Here is a 19,185-nt window from a genome sequence, read left to right on the forward strand (position 1 = left end):
AACCGAGAAAACCACTCTGGTCTCAATCGTTGCTCGATTGATACTGATTCACTTCTCAGAGATGTAAATGAGACATGAACGAGATCTCATGGTCAATTTTTCCTTTGCTATGGGTGAGCACTCATTTTTAAATGTGTATGCTGTACGTTACGTTCAAAATCTGAACGTTTTTCGAGCATTACGGGGTTTTTTTCAGTTCGTATTTGGTCACCGTTTCTGCAACGAGACAATGCGTTGGTTGAATGACGCGAGAAAAGTCAGAGACTTGGAGAGGGAAGAGTGTTGAGACGCTGTAGCAAACGCGATGCTCGGCTAGGTGTCTCCAATATTACCTGACTTAGCCGACAACATACAATCTACGCCTAGATATCTCATGAATATAGAACTACATGAAATGACATACTCGGTCACGTTAGTAAACAGCCGCCATTTTAGAGCAGTAAACTTCTCAGAAAGGCTCTGTTGTAGTAAACCTTACGAGCGAACCTAAGCAACTTTTTATCTAAAATACTCCTAAGTCGGCAAAATCTTGACTTGAGTCTATCTTTAAAGGATGAAACAGTTTTAAAATTTTCACATGTCGATAGTAGACAGAAGGGAACTAATGCAAAAACGGGAGCAATTTTATCAACTTTAACGGTTGAATCACAACATTAAATGACCTCCAAACATAGCAAAGGTTACTATGTTTTTTTTTTGTTTTTTTTTTCCATTTAAAAAAAAAAAAAAAAACACGAAAGGTATCACCAGTTACTTTGCCAAGTAACTTTTTTACTACTGTGTGTGTATTTCAGTAGTCAGTCACTACACTAGCCAAAGAGCTAAGAGGCATTTTAACAGTCGAAAATGTTTACATTTTAAGTGTTTATTTCATTTTTTTAAAAGCAAAATAAAGGCAGTTTTTAGGAAAAAAAAAAAAAAAAAAGCAAAACACAAACCGAAACCGTGATCCCAAAACCGAGGTTCAAACCGAACCGTGGGCTAACTGAACTGTTGCACCCCTAATGGTAATGGTAAGCATCATCTTTTTCCTTTTTATTCATCACCTGCATGCACATTGTTGGAACCCATGCGGATTTTTCTCACCAGAAAATCTGACGTGCGTCCAAACTGCGGTGCTGTCATAGATTGTCGAATTTATAGCATGTCGTCAGCAGTGTTGTTAATCTTACTTTAAAAAAGTAATTTGTTAGGTCTAAACTTAATACTTGAACTAAGAAAACAACAAAAGACCAAGGAAGGGACGGAGGAAGAATCAGACTTGAGACGAAGATAAAATTTAACACTGGTGGCCACCAGGGAGAAGGCTGAAAGTGCAGCACGTTTGCTCACAACAAGCCTCTTCTCAGCCTCCTTCCGGGGGACCGCGTCTTTTATTGACAAGTGGGAGAGCATTCATTGCGCATGCGTGAGTTTCGTTTAGCTGTTATAGTATCATTTACTGAGAACAGAAACCAGAATGAAACATTATGATGACGTCTACTGAGAACAGAAACCAGATTGAAACATTATGGTGACGTCTACTGAAAACAGAAACCTTACTCTTTTCATTGTGTAAGCACTAAAGCACAAGCGAATAGACTGTTACATGAGAAAACATAATCATAGCACCTACTTTTAAACACACATAATTGGTTTAATTATTGTAAATACTGTTAGTGTGCAAAAGCATTAAAGCACATCTTACATTTCCCTCCTGTTGTGGGTTTAAAACTTTTCAGCTTTCATCAGAGTTAGACATGCCCGAGAGTGGAGTTGGTGTCAGACCCGTCAATTATCCATTAGCAGGAGTTATGAAATGCCACGATAGGGGCGAAAAACCTAAGCACGTAGGAAAAAATTCCCCTATTCCCTCCCCATTAGCGCTAGGGACGAGAGCAGCTTCATGCCATGGCTCCATGGAAAACACACAATTCAACACAACATTTGGTAAATGTATATACAATCTGGAACTCTTTTGAATGCCACATTTCAGCGATTTATGATCGCCGCATCGGTGTTATTTATCGAGAGTCCATAAGGTTGCAGAGTCGGGATGGCCGACGTGGGGAATCTGCTTTAGACGACAGTGTCCGTATCGTCACTGTCCAAATTAGTATCTGGTTCTTCTAGGGGGACCTGTGACACAAGGTCGTATTTGGATACGGATTGGAGCGGAAGGGTGTAAGGTGGTGTTGCTGTAGGCCCCTATCGAGAGGCGGGTACAGTGTTATCCTCAACGATGTCTAGGAGGTCTAGTAGGCTGCCCGGCACTGGGCCGTAAGGAGGTCTAGTAGGGTGTCCGGAAGTGGACCATAAGAACACCTTGTTGTCTAACGTAGCGGGGTTGTGGCCAGGTGCCCGGTGCTCTGATGCGTAAAAGCACTTAGCCGCGAACACCTATTTTCTAACCACAACACCCGTTGTTGTCACTGCTTGACTGCTGCGGGCGTGGCGATGGGAACCTTGTAGGGGCTTTCCCAACGCGGGCTGGACAAGGGGCCTTCTTCTGATGACTTTGATGACGACTTGGTCCCCTGGAGTGACAGGCTGTGGTCTTTCGTAGGAGCGGACGGGCTGCCAACAGGGCGGAAAACCCTCCACCGCTCTTGATGACTTTAGATGAGGTCGGGACCTTAGGAATCAGGGTCTGGTGGACTGGCATCGCTAGGTCCTTCTGGCAACCGGAAGAGCTTGCACTGGGATTGACGAATTCACCCAGTGCATCCGTAGACTTTCACTGCAGTCGGGCTGACGCCAACCATCTCTTAAGGACCGTCCCAGCGTTCACTGTCCCATCTGGCACGCTGCAACACTTTCAGGAAGACCAAGTCTCTGACCCGCACCTTGAGAGTCTGTGGATTGGAACATTCTGGCAGATCATTGTTGTCTCAAACTTGTCTTGGATCAAACTGTTTCTTTATGTGAGCTAGAATGCTGCCAGAACCTTTAACAGGTCCTGGGGTTAAATCTGGCAGTCTAAAAAGTGGCAAAGTCTTTCCTTCTGCATCAGTCTGTTACTAATTTGTCCAATTTGTCTTTTCCAATAGTCTGGCAGACTGGGGTCTGTACATGCAATCACTGTTTTTTCGTCCTCATGTACGCTACGAAAAATCTTAACTCATCTAGAAAATACATCTATTTTTCCCCAGGCAATATCTTTTCCCCAACACTCTATTTAACTCAATATAATACATGTGCAATGTATGAAATAGTTGAGTTGGTTCTAGAAACCTCCCTCTTTTTAGTCTCTCTTAACATTGTTTATGCAAAGTAAACACTGAAAATTTTTTTTTTGTTTTGTTTTCCAAGTATGAATTGAAGACAATGGGCCACAATTGTCATAGTGTCTATTAACCAATAACTCAGTCCTCCCCCCTGTAGACACTTGACAATCGTGTGGCTCAGTTAAGCTGCCCATATGATCAATAATTTTGGTAGAAACCTTTCATCGCCCATTTTTGCTTTTCTGTGTGCGATGCTATGTTTTGATAGCCTTTAAGTTTTTCATCTATTAGTTGTTGTGGTTCAGTTTCAGATAATAGGTGTATTTTAGCTTTATTGCGTTGATTTACAACTGCTATCTTGGCTGCTTCAACTGCTAGCCTGTTCCCGATTGACACGTTATCAAGGCCATTAATTTGGGCAGTCAATTCAGCTTCTCAGGCTGGCATATTAGATGGTAACTGTCCTATCAGTAAGACCTTGGATTGTGTTATGATCGCGAATCCTACTCAAATTTTTTCCTTGGTCTTAAACGTGCAATGTCTCTAACGCACGAAGGTTCCGCTCCTGGATCTACAAGAAAAAAATTGGCGTGTTTCCCATCAATATTGTCATTTCCGGTCTTTGTCTATAGTTTATTTCATCAACTAAGAGGTACAGATCAACCTCCTCCGTGGGAAGGGCCTTCTCCAAAGCCGCGCCCTCGGAGGTGCGATCCTCCTCCAGTCATGCCCTGCGTCTCGAATTTACTTTTTCGTCGACCCGGAACATTCTCCACCTCCCCTTCGCTTACGTCTTCTATCTCACATTCCTCCATATCTCAAAACCTTCTTTCTGACACATCTAAGTCTCTCTGTTTACTTACAGTTAGCTTTTATGAACTCCACGTTGAAACATATTCACAAAATCAACCAAAGGTTAGGTCAATAAATTAAGCTTATCTTGGGAGAATTGTAATCATATATCGCAAATTTGAGAACAACGCACAATCTCTTAAACCCCATACTATTACGGTTACCGTTACTATTACCGTATCAAAAACAGTTTACAGTCCGCAATCAACCCAAAGTTACAGAGTTACATCCTCCCAGTATAATAATTTCCACTTGGCAAATGCCAATATTTGCTTATGATCAATTCTGTCAGCTCCCATTTTAATCAGTAAATCGAATTTTGCAGTGGCATTAATATATCGCGCAATGTTCCACTCAAGATTACAAAATTGGAATTTGTCTTTGTTTTGGAATATCTTTAGAGCTGACAAAATGTCTTTTCACATTCTTTGGGTCACTGTTGAAGATTCATCAACATGTAATCCAAAAATTACGATTCCACGACGCAATTATAATCTATTCAATTGATTGTTTTTAATCAAATACAGTAAGGCAAGGCAAGGCAAATTTATTTATATAGCACAATTCAACACAAGGCAATTCAAAGTGCTTTACATCACATGAAGACCATAAAAATCACATTTAAATCAACACAACGTAAAAACCAAGACAAAAGATTGCATTTAATCACAGATTAAAAATAAATAAATAAAAATAAAATAAAAATAAAGCAAAAACTACTACTACTAATAATCATTGAAATCAGCAATAGAGATAAGCACAAGAGGAATAGAAGGCAGGTAGATTAAAATATATAGACAGTTATGGATATGCAGTGCTAAACAAAAGCGTTTTTAGCCCTGATTTAAAGGAGCGAACAGTTTGAGCATACTTCAGACGTTCGGGTAACTTGTTCCAGAGGTGAGGAGCATAATAACTAAATGCTGCTTCACCCTGCTTGGTTCTTGTTCTTGGAACATGCAGAAGACCCGTTCCAGACGACCTTAGGGGTCTAGATGTCTCAGTATCTCAATAGGCCAATAGGCTTGACTTTTTTTTTTTACCCAGGCAAGGTTTTCATTTGCATGGAAGAGTATTGTAGGACGACAACACTCTTTTAAGCAATCTTTTTTTTATTCCACTATGACTTCTCTGCTATTCTTTAACACTTAAAACACTACCTCTTACCATTAATCAATTCAAATTTTAATTCTGATCATGATTTCAACTAGCGCTGTTAATATAAATATATCTTTCCAATTGGCATCCATATAATTTATAATAGAGGATAATTCAGCAGTCCAGAGGAGAACAAAGAATGTTTTTTCGTGCACTAAAAAACATCTATTTATATCTCACCCCAGGTTGGTAGAATTATCTGCTTTCCGTGTGAATTTTAGAACGTTTTTTAATCCCAACTTTTGATTTGTTATCATTCCTTTTTCAAAACATTAACTATTTTCTTTCTCTTTTAGCCATTCTTATTTTCTTTTAAGAGCGTTCTTATTTTGAATTTAGCTCAAAAGTCTATTTTTATCTCTAATGAGATTCCATTTCAAAATTCATATCCTAAATAGTACAATGGAAAGGCTGGAATATTCCCAGCTGCAATTACAACTTTCCCTTATAATTAATTTGGGCAAAAACCCAGCGGATGCCGTCGAGGACCCCATGTTGCAAATAGGGGCCACCGAAGGGCCGCACTCCTCATGTTGAAAAACTTCTCTTTTTTTCCCGATTTTGCGCAATAAACGGTCAACTAATTACGCAGCGAACGGTCAGCTATTTACAAACAATTTGAGCTCAATGACAAACTGTCAACACAGATACACAGAAATTCCTATTCACAACCGAATTCACCTTTCGTTTTTCCCGTTCTTTTCCGTTTCATCATTTTCCGGTCAATCTTCTATTGTTTTAACGACATTTTGACCCATTTTCGCAAGTTTCGTTGTTTCAATGACCTCTATTTCACGTAATTTCGATTTTATTTGCCGTGCACGGTCTTTGTAAGTTCGATTTTGTTAATTTTTCGTTTACTCGAGTTTTTATCTCCGGTTCTAGGCTGAATTTTTGTCACTTTTGATCTTTTAACGGTTCCACGACCGGCTTTCCGACGATATTTTGTCACACAAAATACCGTGCATGTGTTAACCCTTTGTACGTCATGAGTTAATATTACGCAACGCTTTTTAGACCTTTAAAACGTACGTAATTTATCACACAATAGTTCCCGGAACTATCAGTGGGTTGATTTCAACGGTTTACTTTGCGCCGTTCTTCCTGTGGGTTGATTTCAACGGTTTACTTTACCCCGTTCTTCCCTCGAACTAATCTTATAAGTCCCCGATTTATAACTAAATGCGCACCGTATCAACACCGAAAGCGTCAACTCTGGACAAAAATATGGTCCTACCTGGATCCGTCCCTCCCTGGTTCGTGTGGGACCTGTTACCGGTAATCCGGGTCGTCGCAGGAACAAAGGCGCAGCCGTCCGGTCACGAGAAGAAGGTCGTAAATATACCGGCGGCGCCCGTTGGCCCCGCGGCGGTCCAGAAGGACGCGGATTTTAGGTCCCGGGTTTCGGCATCAGAGAAAAATGTTAGGTCTAAACTTAATACTTGAACTAAGAAAACAACAAAAGACCAAGGAAGGGACGGAGGAAGAATCAGACTTGAGACGAAGATAAAATTTAACACTGGTGGCCACCAGGGAGAAGGCTGAAAGTGCAGCACATTTGCTCACAACAAGCCTCTTCTCAGCCTCCTTCCGGGGGACCGCGTCTTTTATTGACAAGTGGGAGAGCATTCATTGCGCATGCGTGAGTTTCGTTTAGCTGTTATAGTATCATTTACTGAGAACAGAAACCAGAATGAAACATTATGATGACGTCTACTGAGAACAGAAACCAGATTGAAACATTATGGTGACGTCTACTGAAAACAGAAACCTTACTCTTTTCATTGTGTAAGCACTAAAGCACAAGCGAATAGACTGTTACATGAGAAAACATAATCATAGCACCTACTTTTAAACACACATAATTGGTTTAATTATTGTAAATACTGTTAGTGTGCAAAAGCATTAAAGCACATCTTACATAATTAATTACAGGTAAATTTCAAATCCCAAAAAGTAAATGCCTTTGTAACTCAGTTACCTGAATGTAAGAGTAATTAGTTACTTGGCAAAGTAACTGGTGATAATTTTCATGTATCCCCCCCCCCCCCCCCCCCCCAAAAAAAAAAAAAAAAACAGGTCACACAATGTGAAGTTTAAAGGGTTTTTGGGACAATTGGCCCTAGCCCAATTCTTTACACTAAACTTAACTAGACACAGGGGGATTGCGGATATTGCGATAACTAGATAGTAACCTTTGCTATGTGTGGAAATCATTTAATGTTGTGACTCAACCGTTAATTTGTTAAAATTGCTCCCGTTATTGCATTAGTTCTCTTCTGTCTACTTTCAACATGTGTAAGTTTCAAAACGTTTTCATCATTTAAAGATAGTTAAGTTTAGAAAGTTAAGTTTTGCCGATTTAGAAGCATTTTAGATCAAAAGTTACTTAGGTTCGCTTGGAAGGTTCTCTACAACAGGGCCTTCTTGAGAAGTCTACTGCTTTAAGATGGTGGCTGTTTACTAACGCATCTAGTTCTTTATACATGTTGCTAATGCTGCCGTGTCTGTCATTTGCATCTAGTTCTATATATATGTGATATCTACTGTCGCATCATGTGGGCGTAGTTTGTAGGCTATCGGCTACAGTCAGGTATTATTGGAGCCACCTAGCATAGTTGCATTGCGTTTGCAACGGCGTCACAACTCCTTTGCCTCCTCCCGACTCCTGCTCTGCTTTCTCGTCTCGGCGAGTCCGCTCAGACTTTTCTCGCATCAGTCAACCAACATGGTAACGCACGCCTTTCCCGCCTCAGTAACGGTAACGGCGTTGCCAAGATGAGAAAAGTAATTAATTAGATTACTCACTACCAGTGTTGTTAATCTTACTGAAAAAAAGTAATTAATTATAGTTACAAATTACTTCTCCCAAAAAGTAATTGCGTTAGTAACTCAATTACCTGAATGTAAGAGTAATTAGTTACTTGGCAAAGTAATTGGTGATAATTACTCCCCCCCCCCCCCCCCCCCTCAAAAAAAAAAAAAAAAAAAAAAAAAAAAAAAAAAAAAAACATTGGCCACACTATGTGAAGTTTTTTGTGGAGGTTTTTGGTACAACTGGCCCGAGCCCAATTCTTTACCCTAATTTACCCACTACCCTGAATCAACTGTTAAAAGTTGTTAAAATTGTTCCCATTATTGCATTAGTTCCCTTCTCTCTACTTTCGACATATGAACGTTTTAAAACTGTTTCATCATTTAAAGATAGACTCAAGTCAAGATTTTGCCGATTTAGAAGTATTTTAGATAAAAAGTTACTTAGGTTCGCTAGGAAGGTTCTCTACAACAGAGCCGTCCTAAAAAGCATACTGCTTTAAGATGGCGGCTGTCTACTAACGCATCTAGTGCCATGTCTGTCAGTTGCATCTAGTTATATCTATATACAGTACATGTGATATCTACCATGTCCACCATATCTACCATAACATGCGGGCGTAGTTTGTCGGCTATCGGCTACAACATGTATTATTGGAGCTACCTAGCATCGCGTTTGCTCGGCGTCACAACTTTCTTGCCTCCTCCCCGCTCCTGCTCTGCTCTGTCGTCTTGGTGAGTCCGTCTCCCTCAGACTTTTCGACCAATATAGTAACGCATAGTAACGCATGCCTTTCCGTCCTCAGTAACGGTAACGGCGTTGCCAAGATGAGAAAAGTAATTAATTAGATTACCCACTACTGAAAAAAATAACGCCGTTAGTAACGCCGTTATATTGTAACGCCGTTATTAACAACACTGCTCACTACTGAAGAAAATATCGCCGTTAGTAACAACCCTGGTCGTCCGATGTAGAAACAAATGTCGAGTCAAATTTTACGTTGGGTGTTGAAAAGATTGCGTGTCTAAGCAATCATGTCGAGGTACCACTGTATTTGAAAAAAAAAATGTTTTAACAAAAATAAGCCGTTACTCACAATGTTACTCATTACTTCAATTACTCATTCAATACCTCATTACTAAATCAGTCAGGAAGCTGCAGGTAGTACAGAATGCTGCAGCCAGAGTCCTCACAAATACAAAGAAACTGGACCACATTACACCGGTTTTGAAATCGTTACACTGGCTTCCAGTGAGTGAAAGGATGGACTATGAAATACTACTGCTCGTCTACAAAACATTTAATGGCCTTGGACCAAAATATATGTTTGATTTGTTAGATTCCTATGAAACATCTAGACCCCTAAGGTCGTCTGGAACTGGTCTCCTGTATGTTCCAAGAACAAGAACCAAGCAGGGTGTGGCAGGATTTAGTTATTATGCTCCTCACCTCTGGGACAAGTTACCTGAAGGTCTGAAGTATGCTCAAACTGTTAGCTCCTTTAAAGTGCCTGTGACACGAAAAAGCATGTTTATTTCATAATACACGCGGTATTTTATGCCCCTGAATGATATGGACCGCTTGGATGTGTGTGGAAGCGATCGCTATATTTATTTAGTTTTTTGAATCCCGCGCCATGAAAATGAGTGACTTCCGGCTTCGGTCTTGCATTGAGGAGGAGGGCGCTGTGACGTGTACGGTAGAAGACGTCCTCTTCCTCATACAGTGTACTGTTGTGTATGAGGACGAAGGAGTCAGCTGATTTTGCGGATTAATACGTTTATTTTTCGCATCACGCCAGCCAAACGGCTGCAGAAAAATCATTCTGTGTGCGGGAGAGGCGTATGCGCCTTTTTGGAGTTTCAAAAGGTTCCCATTCACCGTGGATATTTACTGTGGGACCATTGGACTTACGAGGAAGTGAGTAAACATCTTGTTTTGTATTATGTCAAATACGAATACAGTGATTACAAAGTAAACACTACAAAATTCCTTTAAATAAAGGACTACTTACGTTTGATCATTGATAGGCATGTAAAAAGCTCTCCTCATGTTCATTAGCAGTTAGCTGTTAGCACGTTAGCTGCACAACAACTCCAGCCACCCTCCTCCCGGGAACCAACTGTAAATTGCTCTCCGCCGGGCGGTTTACCGATCCGCAAAGACAGTCGACAACCGGGTCGTCATGTCAAATAATCCAGGCTAGTTACGTGTGCTTTTCCACTTCGAAGACTTTGAAACATCCCTCGGTTCGGGTTAGCATGTCGGCTAGCTGTCACTCCTTCTGGTTTGTTTACATTCTCCGAAGCCGGGGAAGGGAAATGAAATATGTCCGATTTAGGTGTCATAAAATATCGTTCGGGAGGTGCGACAGTAAAGGTGAAGTCGACTGTTTTGACCATTATGGAGTAATTTTGCCATGTCGTCTTGAATAAATGGATTTTTATTATTTCATATTCCATTTAGCACAAGATTGTTATTTGTCATGACCATGCCATTTATTTAGCAATTGGGGAAAATACTTGGATAAAAAGAATATCCTGTAAAAATATGGAAGTAAAGAGACAGAAACAATGACATTTTGCCGCTCTCTTCGTCGCGTTTTCCTCGTTGTGAATACTTCCCCTTCGACGGGCTGACTGGTCCTTCTCAAGCCATTTATATAGCTATTGGGGAAAAATACTTGGATAAAAAGAATATCCTGTAAAAATATTGGAGTAGAGAGACTGAAACAATGACATTTTGCGGCTCTCTTCGTCGCGTTTTCCTCGTTCTGAACAATTCCCCCTCAATGGGCTGAATAGTAAAACCGATGAGCCCAGTCTACCGCTGACGTCATCCACCTGTTGGGGATGCTAAAGCCCTATTAATGGTAGGCGTGGCTAACCGGCAGATTAAAAGACTAATTTCTCGTCATCTGCGCTTTGCTAAATTGTTGTATATAGTCGAATCGTCTCAAAATATGATTATAAATCACATAATAATGCCATTTAAGACTTTTTTTCTGGTGTCATATGCTCTTTAAATCAGGGCTAAAAACCCTTCACACTGCATTTCCATAACTGCCTATATATGTTATCTATTCGCTTTCTATTCCTCTTGTGCTTATCTCCATTGCTGATTTCAATTATTGACAGTAGTAGTAGTATTTATTTATTTATTTTTATTCTATTCGTGATCAATTGCGATTTTTATGTATAATTTTATTTCCTATTTAGATTGTCTTTGTTTTTACGTTCTCTCAGTAGCGCCACCAGGGGGTGGCCACCCCTGGCCACGGCCCTCCCTATAAATTTATTGGCCACCCCACTTGCTCGTATATCGTAAGATTGTTGTAGCATCAGTTATGCATTTCATTTACGTTATAGCCTGGTAATCTGTTATCGCTGTTGGGAAGTACTTTTTATGTTTTGTTCAATTAGTAATAATTATTTTTGTGTCACATTAACATTGTGTTGGGAAATATCCAGTTAAGATATGATTGCCTCTGTACTTGCTTTTATTTGTATCTGCCAGCACCTGCTTTTCCCAAGTAACCATTTTGTTTTGTTAAATGTACACTTTATGCCTAATACATACATAACACAGTAAAACAGAATTGTTGTGGAACTCAAAATGCTGACTGGACAGTTATGGACTATGCACATTAACTCATTACCGGTAGTAACATCAAATATTACACAATACACCTAAGTGTATCAGTAGCCGTGTCCTTAAGTCTTTCTGATAGTTTTCCCCTGACCTTTTTACTGCAACAATATAATGAAAATCTGAAATTATGGCTTTTAGTTTTGGTGTGCCACCCCAAGATTTTAAATGGCCCCATCTGGCCACCCCTATGAAAAATTTCTGGAGGCGCCACTGCCTTCTATTGATTTTAATGTGATTTTTATGATCTTCATGTGATGTAAAGCACTTTGAATTGCCTTGTGTTGAATTGTGCTATATAAATAAATTTGCCTTGCCAATACTTAAGAATTTTTTTCGCTGTATCCTTTTTTACTTGTACTTCAGTACATTTTTTGGATGACCACTTTTACTTTTGTAATATTATTTTTGAAGTACGCTGCTTTTACTTTTTTTTTTTTTTTTTTTTAAACGACGGGTTTATTTCACCGCCTCTGTGACATCATGTATTAGTCTGTGACGGAAGGAAGCAAACGTCCTTTGTCCACCCACCCCAATGTTCAAAACTCCCTGCCATGCGTCCGTCCACCCGTCCACCCTTCGCTTCCTCCTTCCTTTCGTGTTGTCACTTGGCGATTGCGAACCACGTTTCGGCGGCAGCCTGCACCCATAGCGACGATTCTACAAAACACAACAGTAAGTAATGTGCCTTTGACTGACAACCGGGTGTTAGACTCAGGCTTCCCCCCCCCCCCCCCCATTCTTTTTCGGGAATGAAGGAGCAGTCAGTCTTAAGCGGACTGGCCATGGCCATGTGTTAGCCTTCGCTAGCAAGCGGCTAGAGTCAATGACGCCATCCATGTAGCAGGATACCGGTAGCAAAGGAACGGCGCGTTGAACGTTAAGAGGGTCACATTAAATAAAATGACGCCGATATAGAATTTCGAAACGATATGCTTTACCTAACATCGTAATATATTTTTAATTATGGGTGCCGTTACATTCTTATTTCAAGGCTACGTGATGACTGATGCCCAGTTTATACAGCTGCCTGCTTCATTGTGCGACATCTTGAAGTATCTTCCCACTCTGATTTGAAGGACAATGCTACATTTGGATTTAATTCCGCGGCCTGCGCCTGTATAAATGTTATGAAAGGGAATGTTTGACATTATAATGTGGATTGATGTGGAGAAATAATCTCCATAGTATTAAATTACAAGGGGGGTCGGGAGTCGGGACAGGGTTTCCAGATGGAAAAGACAGTCTACAGCCCAATCACAGCTTAATTCCTGCCCAGTTTGAATTATAAAACCAGCCCAAACGAAAACCTTCCGTTCAAAATATGAGGTTTCGCTTAACCAATTAAATCTATAATTTTTGTTATTTAAAAAAAAAAATCAACAGTGGGATACACATTGTAGCGGATTCAAATCAATGCTGTTTAACCATCATAGGAGGTATAATTCTAATATACAATAATCAATTTTTTAACAGTATTTTCTTTATTAAATATGTACATACAAAGTAGGAGTGGGAACCTCTTGGCACCTCATGATACGATACGATTTGCGATACAAAGCTCACGATAACGATCTGACGATATGGCGATACAACGATTATTAACGGTCAGGAAATCATTCTAGGATATTCTACAAACAACTAATAAACAGAAAAACAAGCTTCTGCTGTGAATTGGAATAAGTTTATCACTGGCAGACGTCCAATCCATTTGAACTGGGAGGGTGGCAGCGAATGACCGAATGAGGATTGAAAGTCTATGGCTGTTCAGTGGCAGCCAACGCCAGGCAATGAGGTAATTTTGGGCCATTTAAGGTCATTTACCTGTTGATTTTCAGTTGCCTCCTGTTGATTTGGGGGTATTTTATGGGTCACTTCCTGTTTATTTTGAGTTACAGAGCAGGAAGTAACCTGGGAATCACACAAATGAATAGGCGGTGACACAAACACAACAGGAAATGACCTGTAAATGCCTTAAAATGAACATCAAGTGACCTGTAAATGCCCTAAAAGTCACAGAATGACTGTGAATGCTCTGGTTTCGAATGAACGAACGTTCCTAGTCTAAATGGATTGGGCGTCAAGCACCATCAATGCAGCCTTAGAGTTAACTGAGACACTATTATGGTGGAAGATTTTGTTAGCAACTTGTTTGTTCCTTTTTATTTTTTTGGACATTGACACCTTTTTAAAACAATATCTCGATTCTTGGCAGGAGCATATCGATAACCTTTTGGGATACAAAGTATCACTTTATATCACCATTTCGATGTTTTGTCACACCCCTAAAACGAAGTTAATCCGTTCCAGGACATTGTTAATCAAAATTTTCCTATGTCAAGCAGGATTTTCCCATGAGAATACATTATAATTCTATTAATTTGTTCCACAGCCTGAAAACCTACACTAAATACTTAATAAATACTGCTGGTACTATTGCAAATAGCAATTACACAGAGCATAAAAAAGAAATTATGAATAAAAATCATAATAATATAATCATAATAATAACAATAATACCTGTAATAATATAACAAATTTGGTTCTAAGGTGGCAGATGTGTTTTTGCGTGGTGTACCTGAACGCACTGCGTGGCTGAAGTGTCAGAGTGAGGGAGGACTTTTTACTTTCATTTGTCGAAGCGATTTTATGTCAAAGTACCACTTTACAACCATCTTTTCAGTGGGAAAAATATTTCTAGAGGTTGGTGTCAATAGCAGAAGCAAAACCACCTATGACGAGGAACTTATTCCAAACAAACCAGAATACGCCACAAAATAAATCTATTAAATTCAGTGCATAAAACACATTTTAATGTTGTCATTAATCGATTTATTTTATAAGTCTGTAGGATTTGTAAGATAAGAAAAGTACTCCTTATTTTTAGAGGCCCTAAAAGATTAACAGCGGACCGTCAGAACTCAGGAGTTGAACAAAAATTCTCTGGGCTGTGATTTGTTGGGATTTCTAAAGTATAATACATCAGTAATTTGGAATAGTTTGTTGAAGTGTCCAAACTGTCACAATCACTAAACCTGTTTTTACACTTCTAGCAAGGTAACGTTTTGCAAATGTACATGAAAGCTGCACATGCATAACATTTTAAAAATTTTTCAATCATAAGTGATAAACTGATAGGATGGGATTTGGTGGCTATCTAGGTAGAGCAGGAAGCGAATGTACCAGTCTGCATATTCACTCACTGCTCCTTATGTAACGGAACAATGCATTGAGTTTTATGTCCTTCATTTGTATGACATTAACAGTCGTGTTCAAAGTTATTCAGCCCCCATGACAATAAAGTATGATACCAAGTGTGACATTTATGTATTTTAGTTTTATCTTGTGTATAATTAGATTTTAAAAAAGGTAGGTGAAATAAATACACTACTTTAAGTTGTTTTTTTTTAACTGACAAATAACCTTTTTGTGTTTTCAAAAATTATTAATTCCCTTAAAGATTACAACTCATTAGAACAGAGGTTTCAATCAGGTTAGGGGCAACATTTCAGCAGTTGCGAAACATTTAAAAGGAGTGTGATACACTGCTTTTCAGGCAAGTTAGCAAAATATGATTAATTATAAATTCATATTAATTTTGGAACAAAAAGTTTTGTCTGTGTGGATGACATGCCTGGTTCTATTTGAACACTGCTATTTTCAATTGTCATGCATGCATTACTCACGTACAGTTAGCAGGGAGAAGCCACTTGGCCAATTCCCAAGGGACAACCTTGTCTGTCATGCAGCCTGTGTGAAGTATTAGGTACCAACACTTCAGTTATCTACCCTGAGCTCTTGGTTACACAGCTGAAGAAGTTGGACCTTCCAACAGGACATTGATGACAAGCATGCATCCAGATCTAAGATTTGTTTCTGAAAAGCCCAAAAGATAACGGAGTGGTTTCTGAAAAGCCCAAAAGATAACGGAGGGTCCATCACACTTGCTAGACTTTTAGAACAGTGGCGGTTATTGAACATGTTATAGCAAGTAATACTCAAATAATACTTTGCTCTCTGAGTACAACATTACAACTAACATTAAATCAGAGATTTTAGGTAATGTATTTTCATGTAAAAGTTGCTAAACATTACTGCCTTGAAGTTTTGAATAATTTTGAACACAACTGTATGTGGCATTTAAGACATCTTTTCTCAAGTATGAAGGTAGACCTTTTGTTTTATTAGCTCTGTGTTGTGGGTGTTCAAGGTCATACTGTATACTGACTGGCTCACAGGTTGAGTCCTACTTATCGACAAATAAGATTTTATTCTCCTAGCCTAGCTCATCTGCATGATTAGTTCTGTCCTTTGCATGCTGCTTGACTACTTTGTCCTCAATGGATTCTTTCAATTCAACAAAATGTAAAATAGTGTCTTGAGCTTCCCTTTCACACTTGTTGCAAACAGTTGAAGGTTGTTGTTCCTGACTACCCAATCTTGTCTTATTATTGTTAGTTCTAAAGCAGGGGTCGGGAACCCATGTATTGTGAGCCGTATCTGGCTCTTTTGAGGAGTGCATCTGGTCGCGCCAAGCGGCCAGGCGAGTTTACGTTCGTCACGCCACCTCAATGTACCCCATTTGGGCTAAATATTAAATTGTTTCACCAGGATGATTTCTGGCGCACCCCCAGAACTGGTGTACATGAGAGCTCGCGTTGTCTTGAATTCCAAACTTCTGTGTGAGGGAAGGGACATTTTATCACGCATTGATTAAATTAACTGTGTCAAAGGGGGTTTGCGTTAACACAGTCATTCATGCGTTTAACTGACAGCATTAATATAAATATATATTTATACACGATCTCTCTAAAATATGTTGGGTGTTTTCGATCTCTCTCGGCCAAAAATTTCCTTACCCCTGTTCTTAAGTATTGGTATTAGGCCAGCACTCTTTCATTAATTAAGGACTATTGTAAAGTTGCAGCTTGTTTAAAAAAAAAAAAAATTTTTTTAAAGAGTGTGTTAAAAAGTGCCTAAAATTATACATGTCTTTTACTTATAAATATTTGTATAGAATTACTTCAAAACCCTTCGTTGAGCATGTTATGGTTTTTATTGAAATTGCATATTTTTTCAATTTGAATTTTCTTATTTTTGACTATTTTTGGGCCTTTTATGGTCATGAAGTAGGTTATAGTGGAAGATAAAACATAAAACAATTCCAAGCAAGGGCATGTTAAACATTATTTTCGTGTTATCGACAAGTAAAACAAAAAGTACTTAAAACAGAAAGCTTATATGGCTTAAAATGTTTTTTTTCCTTTAGCGTTTAACTTACATTTTAGGTCTGTTTTATATGACCAAATTAGTCAGTAATGTGCAAATTAGTGTTTAAAAAAAAAAAAATCTGAAAAATGAACTGTGATAAAATCGTCATAGGTTATAGTGGGAGATAAAACATAAAACAATTCCAAGCAAGGGCATGTTAAACATTATTTTCGTGTTATCGACAAGTAAAACAAAAAGTACTTAAAACAGAAAGCTTATATGGCTTAAAATGTTTTTTTTCCTTTAGCGTTTAACTTACATTTTAGGTCTGTTTTATATGACCAAGTTAGTCAGTAATGTGCAAATTAGTGTTTAAAAAAAAAAAAAATCTGAAAAATGAACTGTGATAAAATCGTCATTACGATCCTAATTTTAAAAGATCATGATGTTATCTTTTTGCCATATCACCCACCCTTACTTGTGTTTGTATCAAAACACTAGTGTAGATTGATTAGGAATGGCCATTGGCTTAATGAGTTCCAATTGTTCAGATTGTGAAAACAGCCAATGATATAAAAGATTTTGATAAACATAGCTAATGGCCACTAGTGAATATTGAGATTCAACTGTTAATATAACTGAAGTTTGAAAGCATGTGTGAAAGGGTCTTCAGTTTTCCTATCCCTTTAGCCAAATTTGTTGTTTTACTCCAACTAATACACAAGCCTGTACCTGTATGTTTTCTTTTCCCTATAATTGATCAAAGATGTCAAAGAAGATCCCCCAGTGTTCTTCAGACATTTTGGATCATAATAAGCCTTCCAACCATAGTCAGGTGGAATTCTCAACCAACCTGGCAGTTGAGTGTAGAAATAAGGCAAAGTCAACCCAGCGAAATGGGGATACATCCTCCTCTCCAGAAAATGGAAGCCCAAGCGGAACTACAAAGCCATTTGGAAAAAAGCGCCGCAGCAAGAAATGTTCATCTGAAAGTGGGAGTCATGTCGATTTGAAGATTAATGACAAAGTCAAAAATATAGAGAAATCTGACAAAAACACAAGCCCACCACCTGACCGCGAAGCTGGAATGATAGCCCTGCAGTCGGAATGTGCCAATGTATGGTTTCAACGAAGCATATACGAGCAAGCAGAGTCTCTCTATCAGTGCTGGTTGGCAAAATCATCCAAGGTAACTGCTCAGCTGAATGGGTCAGCTCCAACTCCAGAAAACAAAACATCATCCATTAAGGTCTTCAAAAAGAAAGGTACAAGACAAGTTGATAATCACATTAAAGAATCTATGCAGCTAACAATTCCAAACACCCTGGACAAGTCATCCCAGTCTCTGAGTTTAATCACACCCACAACTCCTGATGAAGGCTACCAGTCCCAAGTTCCGACGCCTATAACTCCTAGCCCTCACCAGAGGGCAGCAACAACAACTGCTCGACAGTCAGTTAATGGGCTGTCACCCATTTTAGCAGAGCTCTTTAGTGATATATGGCTGGAGAAGCCACTGTATGATCGTGCGGAAGCCACCTTCTATCAAAATATATACGGCAACAATTCATCCAAACAGTCCTCCAGCCCAAGAAGTGGTGATGTCGCCCAAAGCGTTACAGCAGTAGAAGAGGAAATAGCGGTGGAGGAAAAACAAGCGGTGCCGCAGGTCAAAGCAGAGGTTTTCCATGCGCTGCACCCTATTAAGGAAGAGGAGGAACCAACTGAGACACCCGCTAAACTAGAGAGGCATGATCTGGGAGTTGGCTACTTTCTTCACCCTGACAGTGAGCCGGTATGGCTGGACAAGTGGAGGTACGACGCAGCCGAGAGCCGTTTACATGGTTACCGTGGAGATGAAGCAGGGGTGACAAAGAAAGGCTGGAGGCCCAACACAGACACCTCATCGATTGTCTTCACAGTCCCACCAAGGGCAAAGTATGATTAAACCTGGAGATTAGATTTTACTTCCTTTCATTCCCCGTTTCCTGTACGTTTTTCTAACGTTTCTTTCTTTACATTTTCAGTTCTCCTTAATTCGTTCCGTTCATTAATTTGTTGTACTTAATTTTTCCATATTGTTGGGAATGGTTGTTTGAATTGACCATTGTTGTGTATTATTTCATGAGTTACTTTTTGTTTGGTTTGTTCAAAGTAACACTATAGTTTTGAGCATCTTCAGTACATCATAGCTCATTAAATACATGGCATATAAAAAGTCTCTTTTAAAATTTGTTTTTGTGATGTAAAACAAGACCAAGATAAGGTAAAAATTGACCATTCAATATGGCCTAT

The 19,185-nt window shown here is 39.2% G+C and overlaps 1 protein-coding gene across 2 annotated transcripts in view; it reads left to right on the forward strand.

Annotated features, from left to right (window-relative positions):
* Window positions 1-12,153: 12,153 nt before the first annotated feature.
* LOC130919124 (uncharacterized) overlaps window positions 12,154-19,185 on the forward strand; it is a 44,760-nt gene continuing 37,728 nt past the window's right edge. Inside the window, exons 1-2 of one of the 2 annotated variants that reach the window (XM_057841571.1) lie at window positions 12,154-12,354; window positions 17,657-18,828. In XM_057841571.1, the coding sequence (XP_057697554.1) occupies window positions 17,657-18,828 (1,172 nt within the window). In that variant the 5' untranslated portion in view covers window positions 12,154-12,354. The remainder of the gene's footprint in view (window positions 12,355-17,656; window positions 18,829-19,185) is intronic. The other variant, XM_057841572.1, reaches the window with a different exon arrangement.

Source organism: Corythoichthys intestinalis, chromosome 7 (assembly GCF_030265065.1).
Source record: "Corythoichthys intestinalis isolate RoL2023-P3 chromosome 7, ASM3026506v1, whole genome shotgun sequence".
NCBI classification, from domain to species: Eukaryota; Metazoa; Chordata; class Actinopteri; order Syngnathiformes; family Syngnathidae; genus Corythoichthys; species Corythoichthys intestinalis.